We start from the raw sequence: 23,016 nt of genomic DNA on the forward strand, positions 1-23,016 counted from the left end.
TAAGGTTATATGCGACAAAAAATCGTCTACTTGAGTTATAAATCTTGTTAAAGGAAATATTCTTTCTTTTTCTTTTTTGAAACTATATATATGTGTGTGTGTGTGTGTGCGTGTGTATAATTACACGAAAAGGCGCAGTTATTTTATAGAATCGTACAATATTTCACAGTCACCAGGAAATTATTATTGGATTAATAACGTAAAAAAGCAAATCTAACTGTAAGTCTTTAGCAATGATCTATGTTGAATGTCAACAAAAATACTAAAGAAATAATTGAAATACGCGCACGATTTTAGTTCTACTATTTGCCAGAGATCAGTTCCAACCAGTACACTTTTATAACGTACAAGAGTACGTTCGCTCATTCGCTTATCGTCGCGTGTGCTGTGTCGCTAAGGGGAAGCTTTTATGCTCGAGAAGTTTTTCTCTCAATTGTTCAGAGATCATCGATTTTACTCGCGAGGGTAAAGTCAGACGAAATAATACTGGAGGAGAAGATCACTAAGTTGAAACAACGAATACAAGGATGAACGGTCATTTGGAAGTTTCAAATTTACGAGGTGGGCTTATATATATATATATAATATACATACACACACACATATATAATGAAAATCTATAGGAAGATAAGCTTTTTTCTATACATATAGATTATCATTTTAAATTATAATGTCTGTATGTTTAATGTTATTCTATCGTACAGTGCAAAAGTATATCACGATAATTCTCTCATGATCGATAATTTTGAAGCACTTGTAAAATAATCAGTAAGATTTTCGACATAGTTCCTTCAGGCCATTTAAATATTAAATAATTAAGAAATATATATTTTTATGAAGAATTGAATAATTATTTCATTTTTAAAATCGGTGTTTTATAGTTAACAAAAATGAAAAGAAAAAGACGATAGATGAAGCAACCATTGCTGAAATACGAACACGAATGCAAGTACGAAATTATTAGTTTTTATAATCTTAATATCTGTAAGTTATAAAATAAGATAATTCATTTAGCATAATATATTAGATATTTAATAAAGTTCCTTACATGGTTCTTTTTGTAGGAAATTTCGGAGAGCATTATCGAACAAGTCAATGATCGTATTAACGATATGATATCAGAGGTATTAAACAAATCTGAGATATCATTACGCAATAATTCGGATAATTTGGGTGATAAATATTGTGATAAAAGGTTCGTATCGCATCAGAATTACGAGATGTATTACAATTTCGTCTTTTGTATATAAATATATTTATCGTATTATCAAATTTATTCGAATTCCAATATTTATTTAGAAATATATCGAAAGAAGTAACTGATTAAAAATATCATATATAGTAGTATCAAATAAATCCGAGTGCGCTTGCACTTAAATAAAATGTTTACAGTCAAGTTTAAATTATTGATTCTCTATTCCGCTTGTATTTGATAAATCGCAAAAAAATATGTAAGATATCGCGTTTATGCTATTTATATGAATATTAAAAATTCCATAATCAAGAACAATATACGAATGAGTTCAGATTCAGTATAATAAAACCAACAAATCTAATAACATGATTGAGGGAGACCCTTCTCTCTCGTTGCATATCACGAAGGCATTATATGTGTCTCTACTGATCTGATTTGTGCCATATATATATACCATTCATACATTCGATCATGTGTACTACTACGTCACATCACATTTGCTTACCTGTACTATTAGTATAAAAGTATCATATACATGCTAATATAAAATAAGATTTATATAATTATACATGATCTTTGCGATACATAATCATTTATTATTCATTTTATTAAATTTCGATTATTCAATTTTTAATCCATTCAATCTTGTATATCCATTTTATAAATAATAAGTCCATAAATATAATTATTTATTTATACTTAATATGTATAAATATGAATATGAAAAATGAATTTTTTTATTATTTGAAAGTTTGGAATTCATTGATATCAATATTTATTAACAAAATCTGTAAATGAAAGTAAAGAAATCTTTGATATCAGAGTTAATAGATTTCTATGTACATTCCTACAATTGTTTCATCAAGAAAGACCTACCTTATCGTTACTATCATTGTCTTACTCCTTATTAAAGAAATAGAGCTATTGCCGAGATTACGAGTCACCATGAAATTGATAATGATAACACATGACCGTTGACGTTCAGATTTAGATATGAAATGTTTATTCTCATTTGCATTTTATATCACAATTTAAATAAATACGATGATATCGCATAAAAATTATTTAAATCATTTTAATAAAAAACATTTCTTATCGGAATTTATTGAAGCCTAGCATTTGAAATAAGGTCAACCAATATACTTTTATTCGATCTCTTTGAAAAAATGAATCCACTGTGCATCACACGTAATGTATTATATTACGTTTTATAATATATATAATATAATATATAATATATATTATATTATAAACTGTCAAGTTTATTTATCTATAAAATTCCTCCAAACTTGACCATTTTTTCATGCAACGTAAACATATTTTATTATGAAGTATTATTCCTTATTTTCTTCATCCTATTTGCAGAAAATTATCGAAGGAAAGTATCTTACTGGAAAAACAATTTTTTGAAAGAAATTCATTACTAACTGATCTTTTTAACACCAACAAACATGTGCGGACAGTATATAATATATTTATAACGATTCTAATAATACTTCTTATAAATACTATTGCATACGATATCGTGGATGGTGGATCGTAAGTATGACCAGTTATATCTCAATTTCATTGAACTTTGATAAAAAATATAATGCAAATATATCTCACTAAAGTATAGTCAACGTAATGAATTTGTCGACTCCTGTATATATTTTTTTATTATATTTTCAGAATAAATGTTGGCATGAATATCATAATATGGAGTTTCGGAAAATTTACAAGAGTCCTTTATATTTGGTCTTTAATGACATTAACGACACTTGGAATTTACATTCCGTTTTATATTTGGGCTCACAAACGTCTCCATTTTCTGCCATTATGTAACAATAAAATGGTTTTTTATTATTCAAAAAATATCATAAAACATTCCTTTAAAATTATACTTATAATTTATGGTATTATTTAACGTAGCACCTGCCTTAAAAGGATGGGACTATGGATGGATAGGGGGGCTTGTATTATATCTACTCGTTTTCATCGTTCTTCCGGCTAAAGCAATAGTAGATGAAGGGCTACCAGTCGCTTCTAGTACCGTAATTCTTGCAGAACAGGTAAATTTCTTTCATATATACGAACATTCTGCTACTAAACACTTTCGTAAATATAATTACTTAAATACAAACTTATTTAAATTGAATATATATTAATATCTTATACAAAGCATAACTTTAAAGAACGATCTATGATCGATCGATTTAAATATACCGATTTAAAACATATCGATTTAAGATGTAGTTCTAAAAATCAATTTTATTTACAACTTCAAATAGGTTCGTATGTTAATGAAATCTTACGCTTTCATAAGGAGTACAGCGCCAAAATTTCTTAAGTATAAAATCCACGCGGAAATGGAAAAGCCAGTAATGCCAGATTTTTCGAAATATCTATATTTCTTCTTCGCTCCAACGTTAATCTATAGAGATAATTATCCTAGGTAAACCTATAAATGACTCCGAACGTCTTAATGATCAATTACATATATATTGTATTATATTTGAATTTTTCTAGAACAAGAAATATTCGATGGAAGTTTGTCCTTTGGCATTACCTAGAAGTTTTGTTGATAATATTTTACATGGCTTTCATATGCAAACGCTTCTTTTATCCGATGTATGGGAAACATGGAGTGAAACCTATGAGAAGGGAAGAATTGTTTGTCAATATAATCAATACATCCATGCCTGGAATTCTTTTCTTCCTTTGTGGATTTTATTGTCTTTTACACGCTTGGTTAAATGCTTGCGCTGAACTACTGCGTTTTGCTGATCGATTGTTTTACAAAGTAAAGGACAAAATGATCTGCCCCTTTTCTTTTAATAAAACTAATTCATAATCTTAACCATTATCATACAATTTATATTTATCTCATTTTCAGGACTGGTGGAATTCATCGTCTTATAGCGTTTATTACAGGACATGGAACGTCGTCGTACATGATTGGCTTTACGCCTACGTATACAAAGATGTAGTTGAGATCTTAACGAACCAAAATAGATTCATCGCAACTTGCTCCGTATTTTGCATATCTGCATTTGTTCACGAATATATAATGTGTTTCGCTTTCCGATTTTTCTGTCCCGGAATGATACTTTTGTTCGGTTTCATAGGCTTCCCATTAACTTTTATTACAAGAAAAGCTGGCAATTTATTTCTATGGTGTACCCTCATGTTGGGCAACGGTGTAATGTGCAGTATGTATGCTATGGAATTCTTTGGAAGACAAAACTGTGTTGAGTATCCTGATAAATTCTTGAATTTCATTTTACCGAGAATTTGGTATTGCAATCCTATATCCGAATGAACATTAAATAAGATATGCATTACTAATGTTGAAAGAATCATTTCTTTAAGGTACTGTCTTTTGTAATATATTGGCTAGAACATAAATATATATATTTTACGAAAATGTTTATTTTTTCTGTTTTTAATTATATTCGAACTATCATATATATTGCTACTATTTAAAAAAAAAATTTGTAAAAGATTTTCTAATTATTCTCTTATGAAAGAAATAAACTTACGAAGAACGAACGATGGAAGATTTTGTTCTTTTTTTTTTTTTTTGCTAAGAGAAATAGTCAGTTTTTATTTTAAATAGAAAATTTTAATTATTCTTTAACTTATTTTTTAATTCTTCTATCTAAATCCCTTTCAGGAACCTATCCATATGTTTTAAAATGATATCGATAAAATCATAAATAGATATTTTATTGATTGGTTGCTAATCATAGTACTACTTTTTCACGTCGTAAGTCAGTTTATAATTTATTAAATACAAAAATAAATTAAATATAAAAATAAAAATATGATTAAAAATACTATTATATTTCATATATGTATTCATACTATCGACATTCACAAGTACAATATATTCTCTTGATTTCTTATTTTTAAATAATCTGCTTTATAATTATATGATTTAATGAGTGCCCATTAAATTCTTGACTGAATTATTCTGTCATTATCGCAACCGTCTATCGGTTAAAAAGTCTTCGTATTTTATTTTTCAAAGGTATCGATAATAATATATAGTAATACGCAATACCTCTTTTTCATCGTCATAATATTTATTTAAAATAGATACACATTGTTGATTCACAAAAGTGTACGCTTTCCTATCTCATTCTTTTTTCAGTTAATAATTAAAAGTATACATCAAGTAACGATCATTTCTATTATTAGCATATGAAAACGTAATTACGAACAACTCGAGCTATAAATGCATAATAATTAATGTTGACATTCATTATGTATGAATTTTTTTAATGCAGCTAAAATATTAATATCTTTTTTATTATATTTGTGTATTCATGTATGTATAATTATTATGCGCAAACACTATTATTTTACAGAATCATAAAATGTTTATCTGAGAAAAGATAGATTTAACGAAAAAGGTTCAAAGTGGATTTACGTTGAAGACCAACGAAAATACCAAAGAAATATTTGGAATATACGCACAAATCTACTATTCTCTAGATGTCAGTTCCGATCAGTACATTTTTATAATAATAAACAATATAATAAATAATACGAAAGGAAAAGTTACATTCATCCGTTCGTATATCATCGCGTTAAGGAAATTTCGTCGTGTTTAGATCGTGAAATGTTTCTTCACGATCGTCCACACATGAGAATGAACTCCTTACACGCAATAATATTGAATGAAAAGATTGCAAAGTTAAAGCATTGAACGAATATAACAACAAGCAATTATTTAAGATTTATACGGTGAGTTTATATTATGAATATACATAATTTTTCCACTGTCGGTAATTTTGAATCATTTATAATCAGAATGATCAATAAGATTTATATTCTCTACATAAACTCTTTAAGTCATTTAAATATTAAAAAATGATTGTTTAAGAGATATAATATTTTACACGAGGAATAAAATGAATACTTCATTTTAAAAATCAATGTTTTATAATTAACAAAGATAAAAAGAAAAAGATGGTAGATGAAGCAACCATTACTGAAATACAAACATAAAAGTAAATACGGGATTATTGATATTTATTATCATAACTTTTGCAAATAATAAAATAAGATAATTCATTTAACGCAGAGAAAGTATGTAGATATTTATTAAAGTTATTTACATTGTGTTTCTTGTAGAAAATTTTGGATAGCATTATTGGGAAATTTAATAATTGCATTTATGATATGATATCGGAAATATGGAGTAAATTCGACAGATACTACAGATATCGGATAATTTTGATGACAAATACTGTAATAAAAGATTCGTTTCATATTGTAATTATAAGATATTTCATAATTTTGGCTTTTGTATTTGAAAGTTTTTAGTATATTCAAATTCTTTTAAATTTTATCAAATTCGGTTAATTTTTCTCCAGAAATGTAAAAAAAAAGTAACTGATTCAAAGCAGAAACTTAATACTGATATTATGTTCAGTAACATAAGTAGTATTATTTAAATGCCTCTATTATGCCAACCATTATTATATATTATTATAACTCTCAGTTATAGACGATTGAAAATTGTACATGGATTTCAGCTAGCATTCTCATTATAAAATCACTGATTGCGAATATTTATGTATCCATTCGAATCCAATTTTTATCAATTTTATTTATTTTTCCTTTTATCTTCCCTCGCATAGTACGTCATGTAGATCGTACAGCGACTTTCACTATTTTTTTCACTTGTTTAAAGCCTTGTAGATTGTTCCATAGTTAATATTTCAATAAGTTAAGTAGCTTACATTTTTTGTCAAAACATAAAGAGCAACTAAATAAAATTTCACCTGGATTAAACAAAATTAATAGTAATTGTTGAGAAATTAAAACAAAATAAGGTTTTTATATTAATATTGATTGCGAAAGGCTCACCTTTCTTGTTTGTATATATAAAGGCATTATATGTCATTGATTTTATTTGTGCCATATATATACAGCATTCATACGTACTATCATGTTATTAAGTGTACGTGTTATTATAACATACCACTACGTAATAGTTTTCTTTCCTATATACTATCACCATAGTATCATGTAAATATAAAATTATGTTAATTCATGATTCTTGCAATGCATGATCATTTATCGATTATTTTATTATACTTGGATCATTCGATTTTGTGCATTTATTTCATTTAATAAATTAATTAATCCATTTTATTAACAATAAATCTATAAATATGATTATTTTTCTATACGTAATGTATGCAAATATGAATACATAAAATGAATTTGTTTATTATTCGGAAATTTCAAAAATTCATTCTTGATTTCACGAAATTTAAAAATGAAAGTAAAAGAATTCTTCATATCAAATTTAATAGATGTCCATGTACATTCTAATAATTGTTTTATTAACAATTTTGCCCATTTCTTTTACTCTAAGTTAAAGAAGTCATTTTAATAAAAAACATTTTCAATCATAATTTATTGAGGTCTAGTACTTCAAAGAAAAACATATTTTGATTTATAATTAAATTAACCAATATTTTATTCGAATTTCTTTGAAATAATGAATTTACTGTACATCAATATAATTATAAATTGTTAAAATTCTCACCAAATTCGATCATTTTTTCATATAATGCAAATATATTTAATATGAAATATTATTTTTATCTTTTTTATCTTGTTTGCAGACAATTATCAAAGGAAAGTATCTTACCAGAGAAACAATTTGTAAAAAGAAATCCATTACTTACTGATTTTTTTAACATAACGACACTTGGAATTTACATTCCGTTTTATATTTGGGCTCACAAACGTCTCCGTTTTTTGCCATTATGTAACAATAAAATGATTTTTTATTATTCAAAAAATATTATAAAATATTCCTTTAAAATTATACTTATAATTTATGATATTATTTAACGTAGCACCTGCCTTAAAAGGATGGGACTATGGATGGATAGGGGGGCTTGTATTATATCTACTCGTTTTCATCGTTCTTCCGGCTAAAGCAATAGTAGATGAAGGGCTACCAGTCGCTTCTAGTACCGTAATTCTTGCAGAACAGGTAAATTTCTTTCATATACATGTACCTATATACGAACGTTCTGCTACTAAACACTTTCGTAAATATAATTACTTAAATACAAACTTATTTAAATTGAATATATATTAATATCTTATACAAAGCATAACTTTAAAGAGCGATCTACGATCGATCGATTTAAATATACCGATTTAAAACATGTCGATTTAAGATGTAGTTCTAAAAATCAATTTTATTTACAACTTCAAATAGGTTCGTATGTTAATGAAATCCTACGCTTTCGTAAGGAGTACAGCATCAAAATTTCTTAAGTACAAAGTCCACGCAGATATGAAAAAGCCAGTAATACCAGATTTTTCGAAATATCTATATTTCTTCTTCGCTCCAATATTAATCTATAGAGATATTAATCTATAGAGATAATTATCTTAGATGATATCTTAAGATAAATCTTAGATGACTCCAAGCGTCTTAATAGTCAATTACATTTATATTGTATTACACTTGAATTTTTCTAGAATAAAAAATATTCGATGGAAGATGGCCTGTGCCGCCATTTATATAGAAAATATTAACCAGTGAAGGGTGGCTTCAGCGAAGGTTTCCTCGTCATTGATCCAACATGATTTTATCTCTGACTTGTGGCAGAGATGACCAATAAAATCTCATTCGATGTGGTGTGCGTTCTCGCCAGCTCTAATGCTTAGAGCGTTGCGTGTTGATGATGAAAATGATTCATCATATTCATCTCGTACATGTGTTGGTGTCTGCCGTTCCTCTACTCCTCGTACGTCTAGACTTAGCTAAAGTTGTGTCATTTTTTACTATAATAATGTTAATATTAGCGTATATGTGTTTTATAATATAAGCATTTGAACTTTTACAATATATTATAATCGTATGAGTGAAATTATACGGAAAATTATGTTAAAACTATATGAAATTAAACGATAAATTATATTTAAATCGTATTAGTGAAATGTATTAATAATACATATGTATATATGTATATTAGAGCGTATAATTAGTAAATAAAGATGTACGAGCAAATAATTATAATCTCATATAAGGTAGATTCTCGTTCCAACTCTAACTTAATTCAGTATACAAAATGAGATATCGCCTATTCATAACAATATTCAAGAAAACTTGGACTTACGATCCATAGTTTGCTTTTATAAATTTAAGTTAACGTAACACTTCCTCTCTTATTTGAAAATGTACGTACGTATATGTGCGTTTTAAACACAATCGTCGAGTATACGACTTAGTTCTATATATGTGCTAGTTCTACTTGAATTTTCTGCTGCTTCTCTCTCATCTTCGCATATCATCTGTGATTCCGAAATACCTTTGTCTCCTTCTACCCCTTTCAATCTCCTAGCTAAGTAAATCATTTCTGCTACTAAAATTACCATACAACCTAGCTTCTTCATTACGTTGTAAGCCATTTCGTCTCGGAGCAATGAATGTTAACGAGAGTGCATTTTTTAATAGCTGTTGTTCTAGACCGCATTTTTATTTTATTACGTCTACGTATAATGTGATTAACTGCATTTTTATATGTCGCTCTATATATATGAATTTGGAATTAACGTAAACGAATATGTCTACATTTTCTACGGAGGTTTTAGATTTACTTTTGAAAGTCTTATCTTTGGGTGTTCTGTGCGCGTCAGAGTGTATTCACGGAGAGCGAATTCGCTCATGCGAGTAAGTACGAAAGTAACATCATGATGCTCGGAGTTATGTTCGCGCTACTTATGTCCTAACTTATTAACTAGTAAAGTGGTGAGAATCATCCTTATCAATCGTTACATATAGGAAAGAGCAAATAATGCACCATGCTGCGCTTTATTAGAATCGTGAATTGGTCATATAATCTGCATGAGGTGATTTTATCAGCGCTTTAATTTATCCAACTTTAGGCGATTGCATGTACTATACAGGTGCCTAAATTCATTTGAATCTTTATGTTATTTTTTCTTAATGCAGATATGATCTGATAAGGCTCTAAGTATTGAGTATCGAATTTCCCTTTCGCAGTACCCTTTGGGAGATATACACGATCTCCTGTCTGGAAATTTACTGGTCTTTGTCTTTTATCGTAGCACTGTTTTGATCTTTCTTTCGTTTGGTTTAGATTATGTCTAACGGCTTCTTGAAATCTATTTAATTGTTCGTTTAATTCTGCTAAGTAATACGCGTAAGTTTCGTTTCGTAAATTATTTATGGAAAAATCATTTGTTCTGGTTAATCATTGTTCTGGCTAATTGATCAAAGACGAGTTCATTAGGAATGTATTGCGTGCTTTCGTGTATACTAATATTATATGAGAACATGACTATTTCTAGCCAGTTGTCCCAATCGTTATTGTTAGATATGGAATGTTTCAAAAATTTCGCTAATACTTGATACGATTTCTCTATCAAACCGTTTGATTGAAGGTGATATACGCTTGTTTGATATTGATTAATTCTGAACCTTTTGGCTACAATTTTTATTAATTCTGACAAAAAATTCGTGCCTTGATCGGTTAAGACTCCTTTAGATGCGTCGAAACGATAAATATTTTATAAAAGCGTCGGCTATTTCGCTCGAAAAAACTTGTGATAATGGAATGGTTAATTATTGGAATATTTCATTAAGAAATCTTGAATTGTCGATATATAATTATTTTCTGTTGTATAATTTTCATGAATGATCCAAGTTCGTTTAACTTCCTTGGGTATAATTATTTCATTTTTCAAAATTAAAATTTTTGTTTGACTACCCAACAAAATTAAACGAAGTTTGGATTTTACATTGACCCAAGATAAACCGCCCACTGGTTTTCTAGAGATGGCTATCGTTTTCAATTGTAATTCCAAAACCGCAAGGAGAAAATGCAAGGCTTCGTTTAATGTCTCTAGCTGCGTTGATACTGATATTCTTTGCTTGACGGATAATGCTCTTAAATATTTTTCATTACGCTTGATAACTTTTACTCTTCCGAGCGTAACTTCGGAAATCGACGGTAATTACCGTTATCAGCCAATTCTTTCGCTCCGGTATTTAGAGAAGCGCCGTTTACGATTATAAAATACGCTAGGTGTCTGTTGTACATGGTTAAACGATCTCGGATTTCAATGGGCTATCAATATACGTGTGTCGTTCTCACCGGATATCTTCATCTTCGTCGTCAATTCTGTTATTGTTCACATCGCGAGCGTTCGAGTTGCGCTTCAGTACTCTCGAAGCTGTTTATATTTACCTCTTCCATTCTATCTTGGTTCTGTGTTTTAAGAAGTTTGACGATCTCTCGAAGTTTCAAGCGTCTTTCTCCAATTACATATAGTTCATCATTGCTCAAGCTGGTGCCGACTATCGAAAATATTTAGTTATACATATATATTTTGTTATTTGGAAATCCACCGGATTTCTCGATGAGGCATCCGCGTTCATTTTTGCGTTTCCTTGCTTTGTAAATTATATTATACTCGTATTCGATAAGTTTTAGTCGCCAATGAATTAGTCTAGATATGGGATCTTGCACAGAGTTTAACTAGATTAACTGATGTGCTTGTAAAAAAGTTGTCCGTCATAACATGTCTCCAATATCGAGCAAATGGTTCAACTAGTTTAAGGACAACAAATTCACCGAGTGGTATTGACGACAGTCATTTTTCTAAATATGAAAAACCGTCTATAATGTATTTACTGTTGGCATTCGATGCTAATCAAAACTTAATATCAAATTTATCAGGCTTACTTGATATGTATTGTATAAATTCACATCTCACTTTTGTAAAGAATAATTACTCATCAACAGATAGATTTATATCGGACTTACAACTATTTAGACTATTCTTAATAAATCTGTTCAATACATGTGAAATTAGAGCAAAATGGTGTTAAGATGTATGCAATTATCTATAGTTGTGATACTTAAGTTCAAAGATAAGATCCCAAGTAGAAAAATTTTTTAAATGATAACGAATTTGTACATTGGTCAAATAACCGTTCATGGTAAATAAACCAGGCGATGAATTTTTCTCAGTAGAAACATAAGAAAAAAAACAAAGGTGAAAAACTGATTAATCGGAGAATCTAAGAATGTAGAAATAGTTGATGATAAACGGAAAAAATAATACAAATGTATAAATTCATAATTAAATTTTCAACCGGTTATTTGACCGGGCTTGGTACGGTTAGTGTTAATTTTAAGGATATTGTTTTGGAATCCATATCTCCCAGATAAGAATCCTGTTTTTCTTTTCAGGTCTTTTGAGAAGATGACCAATGACGTTCCTGGATCTCGGTTTAAATGGATTGTACAAACGTCGACTGGACGTCCGTTGTAATGGTCATTATTGGGCACAATTGTCATTTTACCTCTGAAGTCATTTTGCTTTAAAGGGGGTACCACGTTTTTCAAATTTCTATCGCACCATAATTTTTTCCTACATTCTTCTATCATATGACAGATTCTTACAATATCAACACTCCTTTCTTTAACCATATGAGTCAGATTATGTTCACTGTAGAGAAACAGGAGGTTGAGTAAGGAAAGGATGATCCTTGCTAGGATACTCTTCGCTCCTAAATTGTTATTCCCGTTTACACTTATAGCATTCGTCTCTATTATGCCCTAACTTGTTGCAGTTTGTACACGTTTTTGATGTCGGATTAAAATTCATTATGTTTCTATCTCTGATTTCTGCTTTATTGCAGTTAGAGATTGTCAGCCTGTCCCAAAAATTTTACGGTTGCCGATGTTTTTGTCGTCTGACTCTGTCTTGTTCTATCTGTGTTCTACCTGTAGAAATGCTGTGCCTTGGCGAAGGCATCAAGGTTTTCGCACATGTCGAGAGTTATCCTTAATTCATATTCTATAAGTCATACAAACTAATTGATATAAACTTATCGATTTCTTTTCGTTTATCTTCCGTTAATTCGTGCGTTCTATATCGTTTTTCGTCACAGATTGCTTAGTGAAGATCTTTTACTCTATCTATGGAATCTAAAATGTGTTCATCTTGATTCATACAGATACTACTTAACTTTGTATTGCGTACCTAAATTTTCCCGTAATATTACACAGAGTCTATCTATCTAGTGTATATTGTAATCTTCTACGACCGCGCAATTTGTTAATGGTCAACTGGACTATCTTTTCTTCTGCGTTAAAAAGGATTAATTCGCGAGCTCGTTTGCATTTCGTGTGAATGCACCGATGGAGATATTATTTATACCCGTTATACTAAAGCACCATGTTAATTGCTTCCCTATGGAAATATTGTAAACTCGAACGGGACCTAATATGCGTCCTTCGCTTGGTGTCGCATTGTAACAATTTCGTGTAATAACATTTCTAATCTAGCGAAATCAAGTTTGACTGTATCTGATTATAATAGTTCTTCGCGTTCGCGTTCTTGTAGGAGTTTTGTCCAAGTCTTTTTGTCTAACCCTGAAGATGATATCCTCGACTTCTACGTCGTTTATTCGCCTAACGCTACTGCGTGTTTTCATTTTATCGGCTGGTTTAGGTTAACTTCGGTTCGTTCAGTCACTTGACATTCTGTCTTGAGGATCTCACTGCTGTCACCAAATTTCTTTTATGTTTATTACATCTTACTAAGCACGGGCCTCGACAAAATTAAATTTCCTGCGTCTGGGTTGCGTCTAGGTTATGTGCCCTTTCAACTTTAAATGATGAATGCAGTTCAATGACACGAGATTGCCATCTGATAGTATGTCAAACGGAGTGTACGAACCGATTAAATAACACTTACCTTTATTTCGAGGAATAGCTGCATTTTACCTCTGATTTCGTGATGTTTCGGAATGCGAAGGTCAACTAGTAGCGAAACTTGCGGTAGTATCCATCTTCTAATTAATCGATGTAATCGTAAACATTGGATGGGTCGATTTTCCTCCGTCGAATCTTTGCCTCTATTGGCTCGTTTCCCAAAGCATTGTGGTGATTGGAAGTTAAATTTTATGTAAAGTTTGTCGACTGCGAGAACGACTGTCCGCGGGAAACGATTTTAAATAATGTGTAAGTAACGAATTAAATCTTAATTTAGACCTTTTTGGAATTGACTGAAGGAATTTTATCGTTTCCGTTTGACATAACCAGGTTATTAATTTAGATTGATTTAATAATATTTAATTTGTTCAGGAATAACAAATTGATATAAAAATATAGTCGATAATAATCGTTAATAATCTAAGTAAAAATATAATCGAGTTTAGTCTAAAAAATAATTGAATAATCGTTAATAATCGTTCGAAGTAATAATCAAAAAAACAGCTAAGAGGTATAATCGGAAAGAATAATCGAAATTAGTCAAACAAATAATAATCGTTAATTAATAATAAATCTAAGAAAAAGTTATTGATGAGACGGCCTGTGCAGCCGGGTATATAGAGAGCATTGACAAATTAGCGAAGAATGGATTTCTGCTATATTGTCATTGGTCCGTTGTGGTTCTATTCCTGGCTTGCGGCAGAAGTAACCAATGGGATTTCGTTTGTTGCGACGCTGTGTTGCCATTGAACTCTTAGACTGCTGCATGCTTACGGTGGGTTTAAAAAAAAATATTAAATTAATAAATTAATTAAAATAAATAAAACAATCTAATTTCATAGTTTCAGGTTGACGTAGGACATAACAAAAATTAGTGATACGATGGCACTTTTAGCCATGAAGTTCTTTGATACTATAAAAATACTGAAATATAATTGGCCGTTCAGTGAGGTATGCCGATTGGTCGGCCCTTGGTAATATGTGTGGTAACTATATAATAATAACAAACCCGACATGGATAGAATTAAAAACACGTGGATTATTGTTGAGCCATCATGATCCTAACATAGGTTATAAAAATTTTGTTTATTTGAATTAAATATAGATTTTATATGTGTAAAATACTATATTTGTTTTGACGTCTTTATGTTTCTCATTTCGTCTGAAAAATATAAATATTTAAAATGGTGAAAGCAAAGAAGAACTTGTCTGAAATAGCACAATTAAAACATAACCAACAAAAAAAGAAAAATTTAAATCCCTTCGAAATACATATAAATAAAGACAAACAAAATGTATTAGGAAGGAGGAATAAAGCAGACAGAGGTTTGCCTGGTATATCACGTGCTAAAGCTATTAATAAACGCAAGGGTACTCTATTTCAAGAGTATAAATTAAAAAATAAAGACAATGTGTTTTTAGACAAACGCATAGGTGAAAAAAATTTTCGTATGACACCAGAAGAAAAAGCTATGGCAAGATTTACAGCAGAACGTATAAAAGCTCATAAGAAAAAAAATATTTTTAGTTTGAACGACGAAGAAGTGCTGACACATAGAGGCCAAACTCTTGAAGAAATAGAAAAATTTGATGATCCAAAGAGTGATGATGAATTTAGTGATGATGAAAATAGAGATGGCAAACTAAATAAAAAATTTGTTGAAGCTCATTTTGGTGGTGGCATTCTATCAAAATCAGATTCAACTATATCTAGAAAAGATCTGATTGAACAACTTATTGCTGAATCTAAAAAACGAAAAGCTGAAAAACAAAAGATACGTGAGGAAACTTTGGACTTAACAGAAAAACTAGATATTGAATGGAAAGATCTTCTTCCAATAATGTCAGCAAGTAAAATATCAAATCAAGATCCTCTTGATAAAGTAAAAGTTGATGATTATGATATAGCTGTACGTGAACTAAAATTTGAAGCTAGAGGCAATCCTACTGATAGATTAAAATCTGAGGAAGAAATTATTAAAGAAGAGAAGGAAAAACTAGAAGCGCTTGAAGCTGATCGTTTAGCAAGAATGAAAGGATTTATATCCAATTCAAATGTAGAGCTGAAACATAAATCAGCTGATGATCTTGATGATGGATTTGTAGTAGAAAAAATATCTGATGAAATTCAAAATGATGGAGTAAGTAATGACAATGACATATTTAATGATGACATTAGTCAAAACTCAAGTGATACTAGCAATAGTAATGATTCTGAAGTTAATGAAAATGTAGATGAAACAGAAATTCAAGTAAAAAGAAAGAAGAAATCTCTTGTAAATGATAAAATCAACAAGACTATAACAAATAAAATTAGTCAAGAATCAAAATTAATAAATGAACACGAAGAAAGTAAAGAAGAACATGAAACAGATTTGTGTGAAAATTTTGATGTGCAGTCAGATTCTAATGATGTAGAAGATGATAGCTCTTCAAATGATGACTTATCAGATTTAAAACAATCTGATTCCTCTAGTGAAGATGAGGAGATATCTGACAAAAAAAGTGTTACATTTGGAAATAACATATTTACTGAAAAATCAATTAATCCCAAAAATGAAAAGTTAAAGTCAATAATAAAAGCAAATAATGAAACAGTTATTGATAAGATTGTCAGTAAAGATAGGAAACAAGAAATTAGAAATGATCTTTTAAAAAGAAAAGAAAGCATGGAGAAAGCTAGAAAAGAATTACCTTATACTTATAAAGTACCAGAAAGTTTTGAAGAATTACAAAAATTATTACAAAATCAAAATCCTGATTATCAATCAGTTATTGTAGATCGCATAATAAAATGCAATCATTGGACTCTAGATAAACAAAACAAAGAGAAATTATCCAAATTATTTATTTTTTTAATGCAATATATTCTTAGTAATAATATAGAAAACGATAATGTAGAAAATATCGTTAACTTTTTTCAAATTTTTGATAGGTAAAATATATATATATAATAAATATTTTATTCTATTAAAAAAATTAATTACATTTTTATTATATTATATATTTCAGATTATGTCCTTATCTATATGACCTTACACATGTAAATCCTGAAAATACTAAGGATTATATAATAGAAATAATAAAAGAAAAACATGAAGAATTTGAAAAGAATAAGAAACAGTATCCCAACATAGACACAGTATGTTTGAAGAATATTAAATAATGGAAAAAATTAAATATTTTGTAATTTGAAAATTACCTTTTTTTCAGCTTATTATTTTTAAATTGGTATCATTATTATTTCCAACATCTGACTTTAGACATGTGATAGTTACTCCTTGCCTTATATTTATGTCACAAATATTGTTAACATGTCGTATTAAAAACAGAAAAGATATATCAAAAGGTCTGTTTATATGTACTCTTATGTTAGAGGTATGTAATAATAATTATATTTATACATTTTATGTAACTGTATATATACATGTACTACATTATAAATGTAACCAAAAATTAATTTTTTTAGTATACAGTATTAAGTAAACGATTTGCTCCATCTGTTATCAATTTTTTACGTGGAGTGATATATATGGCTACGCCAAAACTTTTGATTGAAAAAATTAAGGTGATTCCTCCTTTTAAAAAAATTGGTAAATCAAGTAATTTATTAATAATTGATCACGAAAAAACAGGTTCAGAAATGGATTTAAATACTAATATTGAAATTATGAAAGCATGTGATTTAGTAAATGAAGATATAGACAATGATTATAAAATAAGAGTTTTATTTACTACAATAAATTTAATTATTGAATTTAAAAATCAACTTCAAGAATTAGAATCTGCATATTCTATATTCGAACCAATTATGAAGTTATTAAAAGAAAATCCGTACAATGGATATCCTTCTAGTTTAAAGGAACGCATAAAACAATTATGTGAAGAATTAATCGGCTTAAAAAATAAAAAGCTTGAATATATCATTCGTGAAAAGAAAAGACCAAAACCATTAAGGCAATATGAACCTCGTATTGAAAGAGTGTACGTGTTTTATTTTTTCCATTTATTTTTTAAGTTTATAAATAAGAATTACATTTTGATATTGTGAATGTCGCATATATTATTTATGTTTTTGTATTATAGGTATGATGGCAAAAAGCATAAGCCTATGTCTAAAGAAAAAGCAGAAAGAGAAAAATTACTTCATAAATATAAAAAGGAAATGAAGGGCGCTATTCGTGAAATAAGAAAAGATAGAGTATTCTTATCCAAATTACAAATTAAACAGCAGATCAAAAATGATACTGAACGCAAACGTAAAGTGAAAGAAATATTTGGTGATGCAGCAAAACAACAAAATGAACTAAAAAAGCTAAAAAAGAAATAAATGTAAAAAATTATATAAAAAATCATGGATACACTATAATGTGTTTTTCATTATGTAAATATATTTTGTATATTAATTTTGCTATTATTTACATACTGATACATTGTCCAATTAAGATATTTGAAAAGGCTTAGAAAATACAATTGTACAAAAATAAAATAATTAAAAATATTTGAAAAAGATCATAATACGTTAGAAATTATTACAAGATAATATAATATCAAAATAATATTTCTTAATTTTTTTTTTTAACAAGTGTATCATATTTATCTGTGATATATTGACATATATCTAATTTCTTATACTTTTCCACAATTATTTATTTTATAATATATATCAAGATATTATTAAATATATACTTATTTTATTTACTCGCGCATCAATATTTATTGAAGATCTACCATGATTTCCAAAATAAGTTTTCATCTCCGTAAAAATTATTCTTAGAAGTTATCTATTTTTTAGATATAATTTTTACAAAGTTTTAAAATACGTCAATAATGAGTCCAGACAAAATTTTTGATCAATTTTGATAAACAAAACGTTATTTTAAAGACGAAGCTAGGACCCCGCTTTTTCGAATTTTTGAAAAAGCTTTATTTTTATGCATAATTTATTCTCGAAAAAACACCTTTTTTTGAAAGGAAATAAAGCTTCTTCAAAAATTTAAAAAGGTAGGAATCTAAATTAAATCTTTGTTTTTAAAAACAAACTTGTTCGTCAAAATCAATCAAGAATTAAGTCTGTTTTCATTATTGGCATAAATCATTATAAAACCAGGGATGATGGATAGCTTTAAGAAACAGCTGAAAAATATATAAAATTACTGTGAAGTGGTTATTTTAAAAATTTTCATTCGTCGAATAGACGTCGTATGAATAATATCGAGATATATTTGTGAATATGCAACATAAAAAGTGATTAAAGTAAAGAAAGAAAAAAATGCCGTCAGCAAAGGGGCAACTTTGTAAATATAGAAAAAAAAGACCGCGGCAAATTTAAAAAATTGTTGGAAACAAGAAGCAGCTACAGTGTACAGCAGTCACGGAAGTAAGTATAAAAAGTATGCAGATGGAATGTTCTTATATTTTAAATAGATCATACGATTTTTCTTCTCTGGCAATAAAATGTGCGATTAATGTAGAATGTGAACGTTCTGCTTTGAAAATAACGCATTATCAATATTGAATATTTTTTGAATACTTTCTCCATTGATGTACATACATCTTATAATTATATTGTATGTTAAAAGTTACTAATACATTTTCGCGACGTCTTTGATCAGGAAGTCGCGAAGAGTCGAGAATAAAGAAATAAGGCGAGTTTAGAAACTGATTACAGTCTTATTTAACCTTTGTACACAATTGCGTATTGTAATTATTTTAAACGAATTTTTTTTAACGATTCAACCCGATTATTATCTTTTAGACAGTGCAACAATCTTCTTCAATGACGGAACTCACAGAAGTATCTAATAATAAAATATTTGGAGGATGGCAAAAAGTTTATTCGCATAACAGGTATTATAAATTAAGATAAAAATGTAAGGTTATGTGACAGTGGATCTGAAAATAATTTTTTGTTAATACTTTGTAGCTCCGTCCTGGGCTGTAAAATGAATTTTGGAATCTTCCTTCCACCACAAGCGGAAGAAGTTTCTGTCCCAGTTATTTATTTTCTATCAGGACTAACGTGTACAGAGGCAAATTTTATACAAAAAGCTGGTGCCCAAAAATATGCTTCAGAATGTGGTGTTGCTTTAGTAGTACCTGATACCAGTCCTCGTGGATCAAATATTCCTGATGAATCCGGCAGTTCGGACTTAGGAATAGGAGCAGGGTTTTATGTGGATGCAACAAAAGAGCCGTGGAAAAAGAATTACAAGATGTACAGTTATATTACTAAAGAATTATCATCAGTGATTAATGAAAAATTCCCGATACTCTCTGATAAACAGTCTATAATGGGTCATAGGTATGACAGTAATACAAAAATTGCTATTTCGACATAATGTTAATAATGTTTTTAACGTTAATTATTTGTATAGTATGGGAGGTCATGGGGCACTGATCTGTGCACTTAAAAATCCAGGTATGTACAAATCGGTTTCTGCATTTGCTCCTATTAGCAATCCAATTCAGTGCCCATGGGGTAAAAAGGCATTCTCTAACTATTTTGGAGAAACAGAAAACAATGTCTTATGGAATGACTGGGATGCTACAGAATTAGCTAAAAAATACAATGGTCCTCCTTTGGATATTTTAATAGATCAGGTTTAACTTAGTCAAACGTAAAAAATCTAATGTTGTATAAATAAAGAAAATAAATATTAAAACTATATTAATTTTAGGGAAAAGAAGATAATTTCTTAAAACAGGGTCAACTATTGCCCGAAAACTTATTGAATGCTGCAAAAGATGCTGGATTACCTTTGGTTTTAAGATTTCAAGAAGCTTATGATCATAGTTATTATTTTATAGCTACATTTATCGAAGATCATATTAAACATCATATGAAATACTTAAAGAATTAAAGATATTTTTTATCAAAATTTATATTACAGTTTTTACTAATAAAAAATTCTTTTAGATTAGTATAATGAAATTAAAATTAGTACAACAAAATAAAATAAACTGCAAAAGAATCAATATATGATTTTTTTCATTTGAACAAAGCTACAGATAAATTACGCTCATTACTCTTTGCCTTTTTCTCCATCTTTTTATAGTTTTCTTATGATATACATAAAAATTGTTAACAATAAAAATATATTAAACATGTTAACATTCTGTAATTTTTTTCTTCACGATAATACCTCCTAAAGTATATCAAATTTATAGTCTGATTTAAATCTAATATCTTACGTTTTTTATATAATAACAAAATTATCACCTTATAAAAGTTGATATTTATTGTGATTTGCGTGGATTTCGTAATTCATGCCAAAACATTAATATTGGTTCCCGTTTTCGCCAAATATTAGCATTGCCCCAAGCTTGCCAAAATCTATATAATAGAGAAAAATAAAAAAAATTTTAATGAAGTAATTATTGAACATTTTTGTCATTCATAATGTGTATGAATATTAAACAAAATAACACTTGCATTCCGAATAATGCACCACCTAAATGTGCAGCATGATCAAAATATTTCCATCCTAATACGCAGCCTGTAAAGTCTAGAGTCATTGTTACTTTAATTGCCTGAAATGAAAAGATTCTTTTATAAAATATAAATAAAGAAAGAAATATATGTTATAAATACATTGAATGCTAATTTACCATACTCGCAGTAAATGTGAACATAGGAAGAAAAAATATAGCTAGACGAGTATCTGGATACTCTGTACAGACAAATCCAAGAACACCCATGATTGCACCTGACTGATACCAGTGAAATTAATTTGAAAATAATTATGTAATATTCATTTACCAAAAATACATATTACTCACAGCTCCTACAGATAGACCAGGTAAACCAAATACAACTTTATAGAAATGACTAGCAAAACTAGAAATGACACCACTGCTTAAATAAAGTGCCAAAAATTGTTCTTTGCCTAAAGACGCTACAATTCCTGTACTAAAACTATGTAGTACATACATGTTTGCAGCCAAATGTAATAAAGAATAATGTGAAAATGTTGATAATATCATAGACCAACATGATGCACCTTGAATAAAAAAAAAACAATAAATTATATTTACTTGATCTATATAAAACAATTAAAAGAGAATATATACCTTACTTAATTACTCACTAGAAGCAGGATTGGCACAAAAATATCTTAGCATTATATTTTGTAATGCAGGTACTCTCCATGCAAGAAATACAAGAACATTTAAGAAACATATAGGTGCGAACATTCTTTGCCCATCTGTTAAATTTCTCCACCATACTTCCATTTCTTTCCGCCATCCTGTTTTCTGAATACATATAAAAGCTTTATTAGTACAAGCAATAATAATAATAATTATGATTAAAATTTTAAGTAAAAAATACATACAACGTTGTAATATTGTCTGAAATGATTAATTATTTTATACGTTTGCTTCCTAATACTTTCATATTCCCAAATTGCTGTTGTAACTATTGTAACTCCTGTAAACTAATAAACAGAATACGATATACTATAAAGAATAACGATTTTACGTTTTATTATTTTATGAAAACAATCATTACTGTACATACCGTAATAGTAAAAACAAATGGTTTTAACAACTTGGAAAATTGAACAGGTCTATTTTCAGCATTTAGTCTTGTAAAAGGACTTTCAGGTTGTTTGAAAGAATTCTTTAATCGTCTAAAACCTCTTACATTTTTGTACGTATATGGTATGTGTAATTTAACTGTATAAGATGGTAACTTCAAAACACTATTAAAAATTAGAAAAAGTTGTAAAATTATAAAAATAAAATTAACAATGTAAAATACAATAGATAACCTAAACAAGAAAGGAAAATAAAAATTGTACCATCTGCTCGTGGTATCACTCAGGCGTATAAATGTCCTGATCGTCATGCTTTAGAAGAATTAGCATGCCGTTATGACGGATTATCTTTTATATTATAATTCCATGAAGAAATATAATGACAAAATGCAAGAGCAATTTATACAAAAGGATTTTGAATAAAACGAAAATAATCTCGTATTATTTAGAACATATAACTGAACATTACATCAAACTGAAGTAAGACACATAGAGATACACCTTATAC

The 23,016-nt window shown here is 28.7% G+C and overlaps 4 protein-coding genes across 8 annotated transcripts; 3 read left to right on the plus strand and 1 right to left on the minus strand.

Annotated features, from left to right (window-relative positions):
* The first annotated feature begins 92 nt into the window (after positions 1-92).
* On the plus strand, positions 93-4,601 carry LOC122629732 (sterol O-acyltransferase 1). Of its 2 annotated transcripts, XM_043813503.1 has the most exons (10): positions 93-219; positions 298-561; positions 882-949; positions 1,065-1,195; positions 2,561-2,734; positions 2,867-3,015; positions 3,107-3,246; positions 3,466-3,629; positions 3,704-3,977; positions 4,071-4,601. In XM_043813503.1, the coding sequence occupies exons 2-10, from the start codon at positions 528-530 to the stop codon at positions 4,494-4,496; spliced, it is 1,560 nt and encodes a 519-aa protein (XP_043669438.1). In that variant the 5' UTR covers positions 93-219; positions 298-527; the 3' UTR covers positions 4,497-4,601. The 2 variants fall into 2 exon arrangements, with proteins under 2 accessions (XP_043669438.1, XP_043669440.1); XM_043813505.1 differs by lacking the exon at positions 1,065-1,195 and having other exon boundaries at positions 195-219.
* Positions 4,602-14,988: 10,387 nt separating this feature from the next.
* LOC122629717 (nucleolar protein 14 homolog) lies at positions 14,989-18,374 on the plus strand. The gene is made up of 5 exons (XM_043813479.1): positions 14,989-16,903; positions 16,981-17,110; positions 17,182-17,346; positions 17,438-17,952; positions 18,055-18,374. Exons 1-5 carry the CDS (start codon positions 15,153-15,155, stop codon positions 18,296-18,298), a joined length of 2,805 nt encoding a protein of 934 aa, XP_043669414.1. The 5' UTR covers positions 14,989-15,152; the 3' UTR covers positions 18,299-18,374.
* A 1,303-nt stretch (positions 18,375-19,677) lies between these two features.
* On the plus strand, positions 19,678-20,853 carry LOC122629721 (S-formylglutathione hydrolase). The gene is made up of 4 exons (XM_043813485.1): positions 19,678-19,818; positions 19,895-20,272; positions 20,346-20,571; positions 20,649-20,853. Exons 1-4 carry the CDS (start codon positions 19,748-19,750, stop codon positions 20,829-20,831), a joined length of 858 nt encoding a protein of 285 aa, XP_043669420.1. The 5' UTR covers positions 19,678-19,747; the 3' UTR covers positions 20,832-20,853.
* LOC122629719 (presenilins-associated rhomboid-like protein, mitochondrial) lies at positions 20,177-22,998 on the minus strand. 4 transcript variants are annotated; one of them, XM_043813481.1, is made up of 9 exons: positions 22,773-22,995; positions 22,490-22,673; positions 22,305-22,406; positions 22,059-22,224; positions 21,751-21,971; positions 21,580-21,681; positions 21,404-21,501; positions 21,191-21,304; positions 20,177-20,468 (listed from the first exon to the last, which is right to left on the minus strand). In XM_043813481.1, exons 1-8 carry the CDS (start codon positions 22,817-22,819, stop codon positions 21,208-21,210), a joined length of 1,017 nt encoding a protein of 338 aa, XP_043669416.1. In that variant the 5' UTR covers positions 22,820-22,995; the 3' UTR covers positions 20,177-20,468; positions 21,191-21,207. The 4 variants fall into 4 exon arrangements, 3 of the variants coding, with proteins under 3 accessions (XP_043669416.1, XP_043669417.1, XP_043669415.1); XM_043813482.1 differs by lacking the exon at positions 20,177-20,468 and adding an exon at positions 20,943-21,116 and having other exon boundaries at positions 22,773-22,996; XM_043813480.1 differs by lacking the exon at positions 20,177-20,468 and having other exon boundaries at positions 20,943-21,304.
* Between the last annotated feature and the right edge of the window lie 18 nt (positions 22,999-23,016).

The sequence above is a fragment of the Vespula pensylvanica genome, chromosome 5, assembly GCF_014466175.1.
Source record: "Vespula pensylvanica isolate Volc-1 chromosome 5, ASM1446617v1, whole genome shotgun sequence".
NCBI lineage: Eukaryota > Metazoa > Arthropoda > Insecta > Hymenoptera > Vespidae > Vespula > Vespula pensylvanica.